This window comes from Ovis aries, chromosome 15, assembly GCF_016772045.2.
Source record: "Ovis aries strain OAR_USU_Benz2616 breed Rambouillet chromosome 15, ARS-UI_Ramb_v3.0, whole genome shotgun sequence".
NCBI classification, from domain to species: domain Eukaryota; kingdom Metazoa; phylum Chordata; class Mammalia; order Artiodactyla; family Bovidae; genus Ovis; species Ovis aries.
In genome coordinates, this window is record NC_056068.1 from 78,409,978 (window position 1) to 78,425,151 (window position 15,174).

Consider the following 15,174-nt stretch of genomic DNA (forward strand, 5'->3'; position numbering starts at 1 on the left):
TTTGCCATTGAGCTAAACTGGAACTTTGACTATGTCACTGAAACATTGTTGATATTGAAAATGAGGCATCATATGCAATATCCCGTCATTTTACCTGTAACGAAGAATCTCTCGAGACTCTCACCTGTATTTCTGACATGGCTAAGTGAGAAGAATTTATGGATTTCTTGCACTTTTTGAGATTCTCCCTGAGGAGATGCCAAGCAATTTGTTGATTATCCCTAAAGTATTGAGAGCAAAACAACATGTCTAGAGATTGTCTTTTAATTGTCTGGGACATTTTTATTTTCTTTCTTACTTCTTGACTTCCTTCTTCCCACACCCCTTCTTTCTTTGCATATATATGCATACATTTATATATTTTTTTAACTCTTGGTTAACTTTCCTTTTGTAGCACACAAGACTCTTGATTAAATCTTGCATTGACAGGGCATGCCCACGAAGAGTCAGTATTTCTACAGGTTCTCCTCAAATGTGTGACTGTGGAGAAGTTTTCAACATTGTTTTATTACAGTATTTAATATATTGAGGAAATTAAAATTATATGTTATGCTGATATGAGGTGTAGTCCCCTTGCTTTGTTGCCCATGTCATTATTTTTACTTATCTCTCAGAGACAGAAATTAGTTACTTAATGTTACTTCTTATTTCTGGAGGAGGAAATGGCAACCCGCTTGAATATTCTTGTCTGGAGAATCCCATGGGCAGAGGAACCCGCTTGTCTACAGTCCATGGGGTCGCAAAGAGGTGGACACACGACTAAGCACACCACAGCACTTCTTATCTCATCGTGAGTTTCTATCACATGGCTGTTTACAACTTCTGCTATTTTCTTTTTCTTCACTACATAAATTACCATTTTAGTCATTCCAGCCTGTCACCCCATTCCAATAAGCACCTGTGTCATCACACACTCCCTGCGCCTGCCTTTTATAATCACACCTCTTTCCTCCTCTGCTACCATCCCCAACCCTTGGTCATCACTAATCTCTTCTATTGCTACACTTTTTCACATAGAAAACAGGGATTGGAGTTTTCTTTCAACATAAAACTTTTGACATTCTTTGGCACTTTTGTGTGTATGGATCATCTGTTCCATGCGTTGTTGAGTAATATTCCATGATATTGATGATAGTTTGTTTAAACATTCACTTATTGAAAGACTTGTGGGTTCTTTCCACTTTTCTACTATGACAAATACAACTACCATAAACTTTCACTTAAAAGTGATTGCATTTTGGGTAATGAAAGCTATCCTCTACTCTTCTAGGTTCTTTTGACCTCAAATGAATGGACATTTCTGCTGTTTCTGGGCTTTGATCACCACACAAAAATAAATTAAAAAATCAATAGATCAAGTGGAAGAAAAGCATCTTCTTTACACAATGGCTCTTGCCTGGATTAATAATTAGATTGACATCAGATTAACAGGACAAAACCATATATATTTTATTTAGTAATTGTACGTGTAGATGGGAGTCATCAGATGGAAGAGAACTGGGTTCGATTCCTGGGTTGGAAAGATCCCATGGAGTAGGAAATGGCAACTCACTGCAGTATTCTTTCCTGGAGAATTTCATGGACAGAGGAGCCTGGTGGGCTAGTCTATGGGGTCACAAAGAGTCAGATACAACTGAGCAACTGATCACACAAATGTTTATATGCTAGGCTGAACCAAAAGCAGCGATTGTAGGCAACTCATTAAATATATATGGGAAGACTAAAGACAAAGGGGCATAGACTTGGATAACTGTGACATTAAATGTTTTGCCTTGGAGAAAAGCAGAGATCATTCTGTCATTTTTGATGCATCCAAGTACTGCATTTCGGACTCTTTTGTTGACCATGATGGCTACTCCATTTCTTCTGAGGGATTGCTGCCCGCAGTAGTAGATGTAATGGTCATCTGAGTTAAATTCACCCATTTCAGTCCATTTTAGTTCGCTGATTCCTAGAATGTCGACATTCACCCTTGCCATCTCTTGTTTGACCACTTTCAATTTGCCTTGATTCATGGACCTGACATTCCAGGTTCCTATGCAATATTGCTCTTTACAGCATCAGACCTTGCTTCTATCACCAGTCACATCCACAGCTGGGTATTGTTTTTGCTTTGGCTCCATCCCTTCATTCTTTCTGGAGTTATTTCTCCACTGATCTCCAGTAGCATATTGGGCACCTAATGACCTGGGGAGTTTCTCTTTTGGTATCCTATCATTTTGCCTTTTCCTAATGTTCATGGGGTTCTCAAGGCAAGAATACTGAAGTGGCTTGCCATTCCCTTCAGTTATTAAAGTCTATGCCCCAACCAGTAACACTGAAGAAACTGAAGTTGAACGGTTTTATGAAGACCTACAAGATCTTTTAGAACTAACACCCAAAAAGATGTCCTTGTCATTATAGGGGACTGGAATGCAAAAGTAGGAACTCAAGAAACACGTGGAGTAACAGGCAAATTTGGCCTTGGAATGCAGAATGAAGCAGGGCAAAGACGAATTGAGTTTTGCCAAGAAAATGCACTGGTCATAGCAAACACCCTCTTCCAACAACACAAGAGAAGACTCCACACATGGACATCACCAGCTGGTCAACACCAAAATCAGACTGATTATATTCTATGCAGCCAAAGATGGAGAAGCTCTATACAGTCAACAAAAACAAGACCAGGAGCTGACTGTGGCTCAGATCATGAACTCCTTATTGCCAAATTCAGACTTAAATTGAAGAAAGTAGGGAAAACCGCTAGACCATTCAGGTATGACCTAAATTAAATCCCTTGTGATTATACAGTGGAAGTGAGAAATAGATTTAAGGGTCTAGATCTGATAGATAGAGTGCCTGATGAACTATGGAATGAGGTTCGTGACATTGTACAGGAGACAGGTATCAAGACCATCCCCATGGAAAAGAAATGCAAAAAAGCAAAATGGCTGTCTAGGAAGGCATTACAAATAGCTGTGAAAAGAAGAGAGGCGAAAAGCAAAGGAGAAAAGGAAATATGTAAGCATCTGAATGCAGAGTTCCAAAGAATAGTAAGAAGAGATAAGAAAGCCTTTTTCAGTGAACAATGCAAAGAAATAGAGGAAAACAACAGAATGGGAAAGACTAGAGATCTCTTCAAGAAAATTAGAGATACCAAGGGAACATTTCCTGCAAAGATGGGCTCGATAAAGGACAAAAATAGTCTGGACCTAACAGAAGCAGAAGATATTAAGAAGAGGTGGCAAGTAATACACGGAAGAACTGTACAAAAAAGATCTTCACGACCCAGATAATCATGATGATGTGATCACTAATCTAGAGCCAGACATCCTGGAATGTGAAGTCAAGTGGGCATTAGAAAGCATCACTATGAGCAAGGCTAGTGGAGGTGATGGCATTCCAGTTGAGCTGTTTCAAATCCTGAAAGATGATGCTGTGAAAGTACTGCACTCAATATGCCAGCAAGTTTGGAAAACTCAGCAGGGGCCATAGGACTGAAAAAGGTCAGTTTTAATTCCAATCCCAAAGAAAGGCAATGCCAAAGAATGCTCAAACTACCGCACAATTGCACTCATCTCACATGCTAGTAAAGTAATGCTCAAAATTCTCCAAGCCAGGCTTCAGCAATATGCGAACCGTGAACGTGATGTTCAAGCTGGTTTTAGAAAAAGCACAGGAACCAGAGATCAAACTGCCAACATCCACTGGATCATGGAGAAAGCAAGAGACTCCCACAAAAACATCTATTTCTGCTGTATTGACTATGCCAACACCTTTGACTGCGTGGATCACAGTAAACTGTGGAAAATTCTGAGAGAGATGGGAATACCAGATCACCTAACCTACCTCTTGAGGAATCTGCATGCATGTCAGGAGGCAAAAGTTAGAACTGGACATGGAACAACAGACTGGTTCCAAATAGGAAAAGGAGTACGTCAAGGCTGTATATTGTCACCCTGCTTATTTAACTTCTATGCAGAGTACATCATGAGAAACGCTGGACTGGAAGAAACAGAAGCTGGAATCAAGATTGCTGGGAGAAATATCAATAACCTCAGATATGCAGATGACACCACCCTTATGGCGGAAAGTGAAGAGGAACTAAAAGCCTCTTGATGAAAGTGAAAGAGGAGAGTGAAAAAGTTGGCTTAAAGCTCAACATTCAGAAAATGAAGATCATGGCATCTGGTGCCATCACTTCATGGGAAATCGATGGGGAAATAGTAGAAACAGTGCAGACTTTATTTTTTGGGGCTCCAAAATCACTGCAGATGGTGATTTCAGCCATGAAATTAAAAGACGCTTACTCCTTGGAAGAAAAATTATGACCAACCTAGATAGTATATTCAAAAGCAGAGACATTACTTTGCCGACTAAAGTCTGCCTAGTCAAGGCTATGGTTTTTCCTTTGGTCGTGTATGGATGTGAGAGTTGGACTGTGAAGAAGGCTGAACACCGAAGAATTGATGCTTTTGAAGTGTGGTGTTGGAGAAGACTCTTGAAGGTCCCTTGGGCTGCAAGGAGATCCAACCAGTCCATTCTGAAGGAGATCAGCCTTGGGATTTCTTTGGAAGGAATCATGCTAAAGCTGAAGCTCCAGTACTTTGGCCACCTCATGCGAAGAGCTGACTCATTGGAAAAGACTCTGATGCTGGGAAGGACTGGGGGCAGGAGGAGAAGGGGACGACCGAGGATGAGATGGCTGGATGGCATCCCGGACTCGATGGGCGTGAGTCTGAGTGAACTCCAGGAAATGGTGATGGACAGGGAGGCCTGGTGTGCTGCGATTCATGGGGTCGCAAAGATTCGGACACGACTGAGCGACTGAACTGAACTGAAAGACAAAGGTACTTAATTCTGAATATCCATTGAAGCTCCAATACTTTGACCACCTGATACAAAGAGCTGACTCATTGGAAAAGATCTTAATGCTGGGAAAGTTTAAGGACAGGTGGAGAAGAGGGTGACAGAAGATGAGATGGTTGAATGGCATCAGTGAGTCAATGGACATGAACTTGAACAAACTCCAAGAGATAGTGAAGGACAGGGAAGTTTGACGTGCTGCAGTTCATGGGTCACAAAGAGTCAGACATGGCTTAGTGACTGAAGAACAACATTTAAAATGGAAAAAATATATATTAGCAAACTTTGTAAATCTCTACATATTTTATTCTCTTTCTGATTCATCTTTGGAGGTACTATACAATGTACAGCAAGATTTATTTTAGAAATAGGATATTGGTATATATATATATAGTCACAGTTTATGTTTTCAAATCCAGATATTAGATTTTTCTGCCTTTTTCTGCCATAAAAGTCACATTCAGTGAAGATAATTTAGAAAAGTACATATCCAAAAATATTAATTTAAATTTTCATGTTCTCAGAAGCTATCAATATGTAATCATCATTTTACTGTATCTTTTTCCAACATGCATTTTCCAGAAACCAAAATTTTTCTGCATTTATATTCAGAATGTTTATACTCAGTACATATTTTTCTTAGTAATTTAAAAAAATCAACTATATAAATTCCTTACATTTTACCTCATTTGAAAGAGTACCTAGTTCTATTTGCTACCTTATGACCCAGCAATCCCACTGCTGGGCATACACACCGAGGAAACCAGAATTGAAAGAGACACATGTACCCCAATGTTCATCGCAGCACTCTTTATAATAGCCAGGACATGGAAACAACCTAGATGTCCATCAGCAGATGAATGGATAAGAAAGCTGTGGTACATATACACAATGGAGTATTACTCAGCTGTTAAAAAGAATTCATTTGAATCAGTTCTGATGAGATGGCTGAAACTGGAGCCAATTATACAGAGTGAAGTAAGCCAGAAAGAAAAACACCAATACAGTATACTAACACATATATATGGAATTTAGGAAGATGGCAATGACGACCCTGTATGCAAGACAGGAAAAAAGACACAGATGTGTATAACAGACTTTTGGACTCAGAGGGAGAGGGAGAGGGTGGGATGATTTGGGAGAATGGGAATTCTAACATTTAAACTATCATGTAAGAATTGAATCGCCAGTCCATGTCTGACATAGGGTGCAGCATGCTTGGGGCTGGTGCAAGGGGATGACCCAGAGAGTTGTTGTGGGGAGGGAAGTGGGAGGGGGGGTCATGTTTGGGAACGCATGTAAGAATTAAAGATTTTAAAATTAAAAAAAAAAGAAAGAGTACCTATAATTATATTTTATTCCAATAAATTATTTTAATTTGAATTTGATTGACTACATAAAGAATTTAATCTGTGATGGTGAAAAAAGTGTTTAAACTATGATTCAAATAAAGTTTCATGAGTGTTAAAAATACTAAATATAACCAAACAAAGTGGAAATTTAGAAGGATTAGGGGAGCTCACAATACATAATATTTATATAGTGGTACTTATCTTACTACACTTTCACTAGAAACATACTATAGAACAAATCGTGGAATTACCTTCTTTTGCTTCTTATAAGAAGAATTATCAAATTGATCTTAATAAAAATATATCATAAGCTTTTATGAACCAATATTGAGCAAAGTCACCCCATGAAAGAGACAGCAAGCCTAATTCAGTATAGAATAGACCACTTATGTAAAGATGCACAAATATTAAACAAGAAATATTCTTGTACTTCACATTGTCAGAAAATATAACAACCTCATGAAACAAAGGTCCTTATAGTCAAAGCTATAGATTTTCCAGCAGTCATGTGCAGATGTAAGAGTTGTACCATAGGAAGGCTGAGTGCTGAAGAATTGATGCTTTCATATTGTAATGCTGAAGAAGACTCTTGAGAGTCCCTTGGACCGCAAGGAGATCAAACCAGTCAATCCTAAAGGAAATCAACTCTAAATATTCATTGGAAGGACTGATGCTGAGGTTGAAGCTCCATTATTTGACCCCCTAATAAGAAGAGCAATATCATTGGAAAAGATCCTGATGCTTGGAAAGATTGAGGGCAAGAGGAGAAAGGGGTGATAGAGAATGAGGTGGTTAGTTAACATCAATGACTCAAAGGATATGAGTCTGCTCAAACTCAGGGGGATGGCAAAGGACAGGGAAGCTTGGCATGCAGCAGTCCATTGGGTCTCAAAGAGTCAGACATGACTTATCAACTGAACAACATTAAACAAAAAGAAGCAGTTAGGAATCAAAATCTCCAAAAATCATAAACGCAAAATTGAAAGTGTCCATGGAAGACTTCAAGAGATTTATCTTTTCTGCATCACTGAGATATAATTGACTTATAGCATTGTGGAAGTTTGTGGTGTACAATGTGTTATTTGATACTCTTACACACTGCAGCATGATTACAACTTAGCATGAGGTAATACCTCCATCAGTAGAAGGAGAAGGGAGTGGCAGAGGATAAGATGATTAGATAGCATCACTGACTCAATGGACATGAATTTGAGCAAACTCTGGGATTCTCTGGTGAGTCAGTGGTAAAGAATCTGCCTGCCAATGCAGGAGATGCAGGTTCGATCCCTGGGTCAGGAATATCTCCTGGAGAAGGAAGTAGCAACCCACTTCAGTATTCTTGCCTGGGAAATCCCATGGAGTGGAGCCTGGCTGGCTATAGTCCATGGGGTTGCAAATAGTCTGACAGGACTTACCGACTAAACAATAAAGATGGCATATAGTGGCAGACAGAGAAGCCTAGAGTGCTACGATTTATGGGGTTGCAAAGACTTGAACATGACTTAGCGACTGAACACCACCACCAACAATACCTCCATCATATTACCTTTCCTTTTGTGATGAAAGCATTTAAATATTGCTCTCTTAACCTTCAGATATGGAGAAGGCAATGGCACCCCACTCCAGTACTCTTGCCTGGAAAATCCCATGGACGGAGGAGCCTGGTAGGCTGCAGTCCATGGGGTCGCTAAGGGTCAGACATGACTGAGCGACTTTACTTTCACTTTTCACTTTCATGCATTGGAGAAGGAAATGGCAACCCACTCCAGTGTTCTTGCCTGGAGAATCCCAGGCACGGGAGAGCCTGGTGGGCTGCCATCTGTGGAGTCGCACAGAGTTGGACACGACTGAAGCAACTTAGCAGCAGTAGCAGCAGCAACCTTCAGATATACAGTAAAGATTGCTAACTATAATCAAGGAAATTGATCTTATTTGGAATGTCCACTGGTACAGAAAATGAACTGATTGAAGTAAAATATTGTGCTGATTTTGTAGGTTACTGAATTGCAAAGTGTGCTGAGTTAATAGGCTTTCTAGGGCTCATGTATGAAAGTAACTTCACTGATGAGCACAGAGCAGGACACTAACCCCCTCCTTGTGGGATGGAAACATCTGGGAAAGTTCAGATAATTGCTGAGGTCAAATCATTATGCTACACTGAGCCTCCTTGAAACCACAATGTTTAATTTTTGTGTTGTGTTCAGTCATGTCCAGTTCTTTGTGGCCCCATGGAGTGTGGCCCACCAAGCTCCTCTGTCCATGGAATTTTCCAGCAAGAATACTGGAGTGGATTGCCATGTCCTTTTCCAGGAAAGTTTAATTTTTCATATGCCTTAGGAGTGTGTGGATGCTCAAACAGATAGATGTTCTTACACAAAAACATATGCACATGCCTAAACACACACATAGTCATGGGGAAGTTTATTCTAGTAGCTGAGAAAAGCAATAAACATTTAAACTCACCTTTTATATCTACTATTCTTCCTTTTTCATTGGAAAAGACCCTGATGCTGGGAAAGATTGAGGGCAGGAGGAGAAGGAGATGAAAGAGGATGAGATGGTTGGCGGCATCACCGATTCAATGGACATGGGTTTGGGCAGACTCCAGGAGTTGGTGATGGACAGGGAGGCCTGGCGTGCTGCGGTTCATGGGGTTGCAAAGAGTTGGACACGACTGAGCGACTGAACTGATTCTTCCTTTCTCACTCACAGCATACCCACTCTCCTTTCCTGCTTGAATACTCTGTAGTTTCCTAGTCATTTCTCCTGTATAATAACATTTACTCAATTATATTTATGATTTATCTCTCTTACTCAAAGAAGGCAGATATTTTCCTTACTTTGTGTGTTAGTGTAGGTACAGCATATAAAAGTGTTACTGGCACATAAAAGGCAATCTCTAAAAGTACATTGAACTTATTTGTGTTCACTATTCCATTTAAGGGCATACAGAGAAATGTTTGAAGCCCAGGATCTAAATGATAGGAATCGTATTGTACGTAGGCTTTAAGAGGAAATGTTACAAAGCTTATTCCACACGTTTTGTAGGGCATATTTTACATCTTTGTTCTTCAGACTGTAGATCAAGGGATTTAACATAGGGATAACAAGGGTGTAAAATATAGATGCCATTTTATCAGTGTCAAAGGAATGACTGGACTCTGGTTGCGCATACATAAATATCAAAGCCCCAAAGAACACTGTGACCACTGTCAGGTGGGATCCACAGGTAGAAAAAGCCTTGTGTCTGCCCTCAGCAGAGTTCATCCTGAGAATGGCTACAAGGATGAGCAGATAAGACATAAGAATTATTGGAAGGGACAGGATCACATTAACACCAGCGAAGATCAGAATGATCAGTTCAATTTCTTGCGTATTTGAACAGAGCAAAGATATCAAGGGGAGACAGTCACAGTAGAAATGTTTGATGACATTGTAGCCACAGAAGGATAAATTAAAAATCTTTACAGTGATTATAAGAGACACGAACGTGCTATAGAGGTAGGGGATTGCCACCAGTATCCTACACACCCTTTGTGACATGATGACTGTGTAAAGCAGAGGTTGACAGATGGCCACATAGCGGTCATAGGACATTGCTGCCAGGATAAAAAATTCACTTATAATGAACATGATGAAGAAAGCCAGCTGTGTGGCACACATATAATAGGAGATTGAATTTTGACTCACAATAAAATTTGCCAACATTTTGGGTCCTACAGCTGTTGAATAGCCAAGATCAGTAAGAGCCAGGTGCCTGAGAAAGAAGTACATGGGTGTCTGTAGCCTGGAGTCCACCTTAGTGAGGATGACCATGCCCAAGTTGCCCACCGCGGAGGTCACATAGATGATGAGGAAGAGCCCAAACAATGGAGCCTGCAGCTCAGGGCGGTCTGTGATTCCCATGAGGATGAATTCATTTGGCACAGTTAGATTTTGTGTTTTCATGCAGCTTTATCAGGATATGTATTCTGGGTGGAGACATCAAGCATAGTAAGCAAATTTCATGTATTATCACCTGGCAGATTTTTCATATGTGAAGCTGCAGCATGCTTGGGGATGACCCAGAAAGATGTTTGAATGAATGTAAGAATTAAAGATTTTAAAATTTAAAAATAAAAACTAAAAAAATAATAAAATAAAATAAAAAAATAAAATAAAATACATGAAACACCTTAAAAAAAAAAATACATCCTAACTTCCCAAAACAGGATATTTTTTAAAAATCCCATATCCTATATATAATAATATGCATAAATAAAGATAGAGACAGAGTTTGAGATATTCATTAGTTCTCAAATAGGAGTTATTTTACTAAGCAAATAAAAACTGTCAACATCGGAAAGACATTTGTTATTGCAGCTGGAAGGTGAGTGGTACTTGCATATAATGGTCCATGGTCAGTTATGTTTCTACAAATCTCATAACACCCCTTATCAGTCCAAAATCTCAGTAGTGCTAAAGCTGAAAAACAAGAATGGTATAGATGGTATGCTGCTGCTGCTGCTAACTTGCTTCAGTTGTGTCCGACTCTGTGCAACCGCATAGACGGCAGCCCACCAGGCTCCACGGTCCCTGGGATTCTCCAGGCAAGAATACTGGAGTGGGTTGCCATTTCCTTCTCCAATGCATGAAAGTGAAAAGTGAAAGTATCTAGATATAAATACAGAGATAGAAAAATATCCTCTGTCCATGGGATTCTCCAGACAAGAATACAGAAGAGGATTGCCATGCCCTCTCCAGGGATTCTTCCTGACCCAGGGATTGAACCTGTGTCTCTTATGTCTCCTGCCTTGGCAGGCAGAATCTTTACCACTAGGGCCACCTGGGAAGCCCCATATAAATATTTAGATACACATATAGGTGTGGATACCTATAGGTACCTAGATCAAGATACATAAATGTATGCATAGAAGTATATTAGAAATGAAATAAAAATTAAAAGTGTAATTCATATATACATATATAAACTTATATGATACATATTTAAAGTTTTCTACTAGTCATTTATGTAATTGCAATCACATTATGGTATTTATAAATTATATTTGATCATATCAATTAATCATATCACTTAATACATATAAAATTATATTATTCAATTATATGAGAATTATGATAAAAATGTAAAGCTATAAATTCCAAAAATGTGTAGAACACACTGGAGCCTACTAGGCTCCTCCATCCATGGGATTTTCCAGGCAAGTGTACTGGAGTGGGTTGCCATTTCCTTCTCCAGTATATAGATATAATCTCTGCTATATTTTCTTTTATGTTATATACAAATGATTACTTAGGGCAAATAATTTATCTGAACATCTTTATTTTCTTATGCAAAACCAATATTTCTTTACAGGGTGATTGGGAGAGAAAAATGAAGATTAAAGGATTCAATATGTTTAGGCTTACCTCGAATTCAGGTTAAATATATATATATATATATATATATATATATAATATATATATATTATATATATATATATCCTGGTGACAATAACTTAGCTCAAAAAGAGTTTGTTTATACATTTGTGTGTCAGTTCTTCTGCACTGTGAAATTATCTTATCTGTCAAGGCTATAATATAATGATCAATAGGTTAGGATTAGGTCAAGTGGAATGGAGCATATTTAACTTACTCCAAGCCCTTCACTATTCCCCTCTGCAGGACTAAAACTGGACCTCTGAAGTCCATAAAGTGGATTCTTTATGTTCTAGTTTTATTTACTATGTTAGCAAAAATGAAAGTTTATTACGATGCAAATTTTCCTAAAATATAATATTTCCCTAGGAGCATTTTCACTACAATTGGCATATATTAATTTGTATGTACCAATTCAAATATACGTTGTCATGCATGAACCCAGGAGAATGAGAGGATATCTAACCAAACTGAAAGAAAGAGTAATCATTGGCATTTTTTTCTGCATAATGAAGATTCATTAAAAACTCCTTTTGGAAAAGAAGATGCTGTGCTTTAAAAAAAAAGTGTAAGGTTACTATGTTGCACAATGCTATGCTGTTGTTTAGTCGCTGATTCCTTTCTGACTCTTTGTGATCCCATGGACTGTATTCTGCCGGGCTCCTCTGTCCATGGGAACTCCCAGACAAGATTAGTGGAGTGGGTTTGCCATTTCCTGACCCAGGGATCAATCCGCATTGACAGGTGGATTCTTTACCACTGAGCCACCAGGGAAGCCCCACGCAATAATACTGTAGACGTGAATAAAATAATATACATGGATTAGGGGTGTTACTTAACTTTTTTTGTATTTTAAGGCCACAAAACTCCACCAAATGATAATGTAATAAAAAACACAAATCAACATTTTATAAAATCAAATCAAAGTATATCTGAATATAATAATAATAAACATAGTGTGAATATACCAGAATAAGAGTTGGGTTTCCCTGGTGGCTCAGACGGTAAAGAATCTGTCTGCAACACAGGAGACCTGAATTCAATCCCTGGGTTGGGAAGATACCTTGGAGAATGGAATGGCTACCCACTCCAGCCTTCTTTCCTGGAGAATTTCATGGACAGAAGAGCCAGTGGGCTACAGTCCATGGGGTCTCAAAGAGTCAGATATATCTAAGCAACTAACTCACAAGAGTAAGAGGTAAATGGCAGATCAAGGTAAAAGGATTATTAGGTGCAAAATATTGTCAGCATAAACACCTCCTTTAAAAATATCAATAATATTGGTTACAATAAATTTTCAGTGACTGCAGTCTCTGAATGCTCTGCAAGAAAATTAATTTTAAAAATTTATAACATTAAATATAAAAGTAGCATTTTGCTCACTTAAAATATTGTTTACAATTTTAAGACCTTCTGATAGTCTGCCTGGACTTGACACAGACAATTTTCTAATATTAGAAACATGAAATGTATATCAGTCAACAGTTATCATAGAGAAGTATCTTCAGTAAGTGTGATAAGAAGTAATATAAATCTTGTTTTCTTGTCTTTGTTTTGCAATTATGAAAAGCTAAAAAAAATAAGACTTTGTAAATTCCAAATTTTCCTGTAAAGGTCAGAAATGATAGAAGTGTTTTTGGCTGTTTTGTCACAAGTTTATCATTCTATGGATATACCCAAATAGCTATCTCATAGTTTAACTTTTTTTTTTTAATTCTGATTGTCAATTTTTTTAAAGTTGTGCCTTGTGAGATAATTTTATCTAATTTGTGGTCAGATTCCACTTGAAATTGAAGGACACGCTGAAAACTACACCATTGCCATAAAACTAGGTACTTAAAAGCCTGCTAATAACCAGACAGCAATTTCCACATCTCATTGTAGGGTGGACATGCTCTTCTGTCTCATCAAGGGATCCAGAAATAATCACATTTACATACTGAGGTACATAATCATTAAACATTAAATTATATTGAAACAGTCACAAAAAAATGCCCAGAGCACTAAATGGCTAAGAATTTAGAAGACCGTCCCAATAGGAGACTGAACACATGAGGCTTCTTAATTTTCCCAGTTTCTAAATATTCATGTATTTTTGGCAGTGGTGATTTCAGCTGCTAAAACATGTCTGACTCTTGTAACCCCTGGACTGTAGCCCGCCAGGCTTATCTGTCCAAGGGGTTTCTCTTGCAAAAAATGCTGCCATGGGTTGCCATTTCTTTCTCCAGGGGGCCCCCTGACCCAGGGAAGGAACCCAGGTTGTTGCAGGCAGATGCTTTACCAGGTGGGCCACCACGGAAGCCCTCATGCACCTTTAGTTTTGCTTTACGTACTCTTAGTCTTGCCTTCCACTAGAGACATCATTATTTATACAAATGGGGATCACAATGACGTTTCAGAAACACTTTTCAGGGTTTGGTCTGTAAATATGTGACTATTTTCAAAAAATTAATATGAAACGACAAGAGGAGTCCTATTCCTGACAGAACTGAACCAGAAATGGTCTCATTTCGCTCAGGCGCTGCCAGTGAATTAATGTGAGACTTTGAACCCGTCACTGAAACGCTGTCAGCATGTTGGAAACAAGACATCACATGAAATACTCCATCATTTTACCTGTAATGAAGTATCTGTCATGCCTCCCTCATGTGGCTCTTACATGGCTAAGTGGAACAATTTATGGATCTTCACATTTTGATCCTCTCCCTGAGGAGACGTCAGAGAATGTGCTGATCATCCCTAAAGTCCTAAGACCACAACAAAATATCTGGAGACTGTCTTTTCAATTTTCTAGGGCAATTCTTTCTTTCCTATTTTTTTTTTTTTTTTAATTCTTGGCTAACTTACCTTTTGTAGTATGCATGCCTCTTAATTAAACCTATCTCTAGGGCAGGCCCATTAAGTCTGCAAGTCCACAGCGGTCTTCTCAAATGAATGATGGTATAGAAATGCTTAAACATTGTCCTATTTAATTATTGAAAAACAGGGAATTAAAGATGGGCTTCTCAGGTGGCTCAGTGGTAAAGAACCTGCTTACCTAGCAGGAGACGCAGGTTCTATTTCTGGGTCAGAAAGAGCCCCCAGAGAAGGAAATGATAACCCACTCCAGAATTCTTGCCTGGAAAATCTCATGGGCACAGGAACCTGTTGGGCTTCAATCCATGGGGTCTCAAAAAGTTGGACACAGCTGAGGGGCTGAGCACATACGCATGTGATGAAGTCTTCACCAGGCCTAGATTCGACATGGATCTTCCCCTATTGTTCTATCTGAATATTTTATTTCTGGCTGTTGTTTAGTTGCTAAGTCATGTCCGACTCTATTGTGAACCCATGGACTGTAACCTGCCAATCTCCTCTGTCCGTGGAATTCTCCGGGCGAGAATACTGAGTGGATTGCCATTTCCTTCTCCAGGGAATCTTCCCAACCTGGTGTTTCCTGCACCACAGGCAGTTTCTTTATCACTGAGCCGCCAGGGAAGCCCTAAATGTTTCATAGTTTAGCATTTTTACAGTTAAGTTGTTCTTCATTTTGAGTTAACTGTTGTATTAGGTCAACATT

General features: G+C 38.9%; 1 protein-coding gene across 1 annotated transcript; it reads right to left on the reverse strand.

The window, feature by feature from the left end:
* Nucleotides 1-9,203: 9,203 nt before the first annotated feature.
* On the reverse strand, nt 9,204-10,145 carry LOC101110175 (olfactory receptor 8K3-like). The gene has a single exon (XM_004016779.3). The coding sequence runs from the start codon at nt 10,143-10,145 to the stop codon at nt 9,204-9,206; it is 942 nt and encodes a 313-aa protein (XP_004016828.3).
* Nucleotides 10,146-15,174: the final 5,029 nt, after the last annotated feature.

Coding starts and splice junctions, on each gene's coding strand:
- LOC101110175 (XM_004016779.3), bottom strand. CDS start 10,145: ATGAAAACACAAAATCTAACTGTGCCAAATGAATTCATCCTCATGGGA.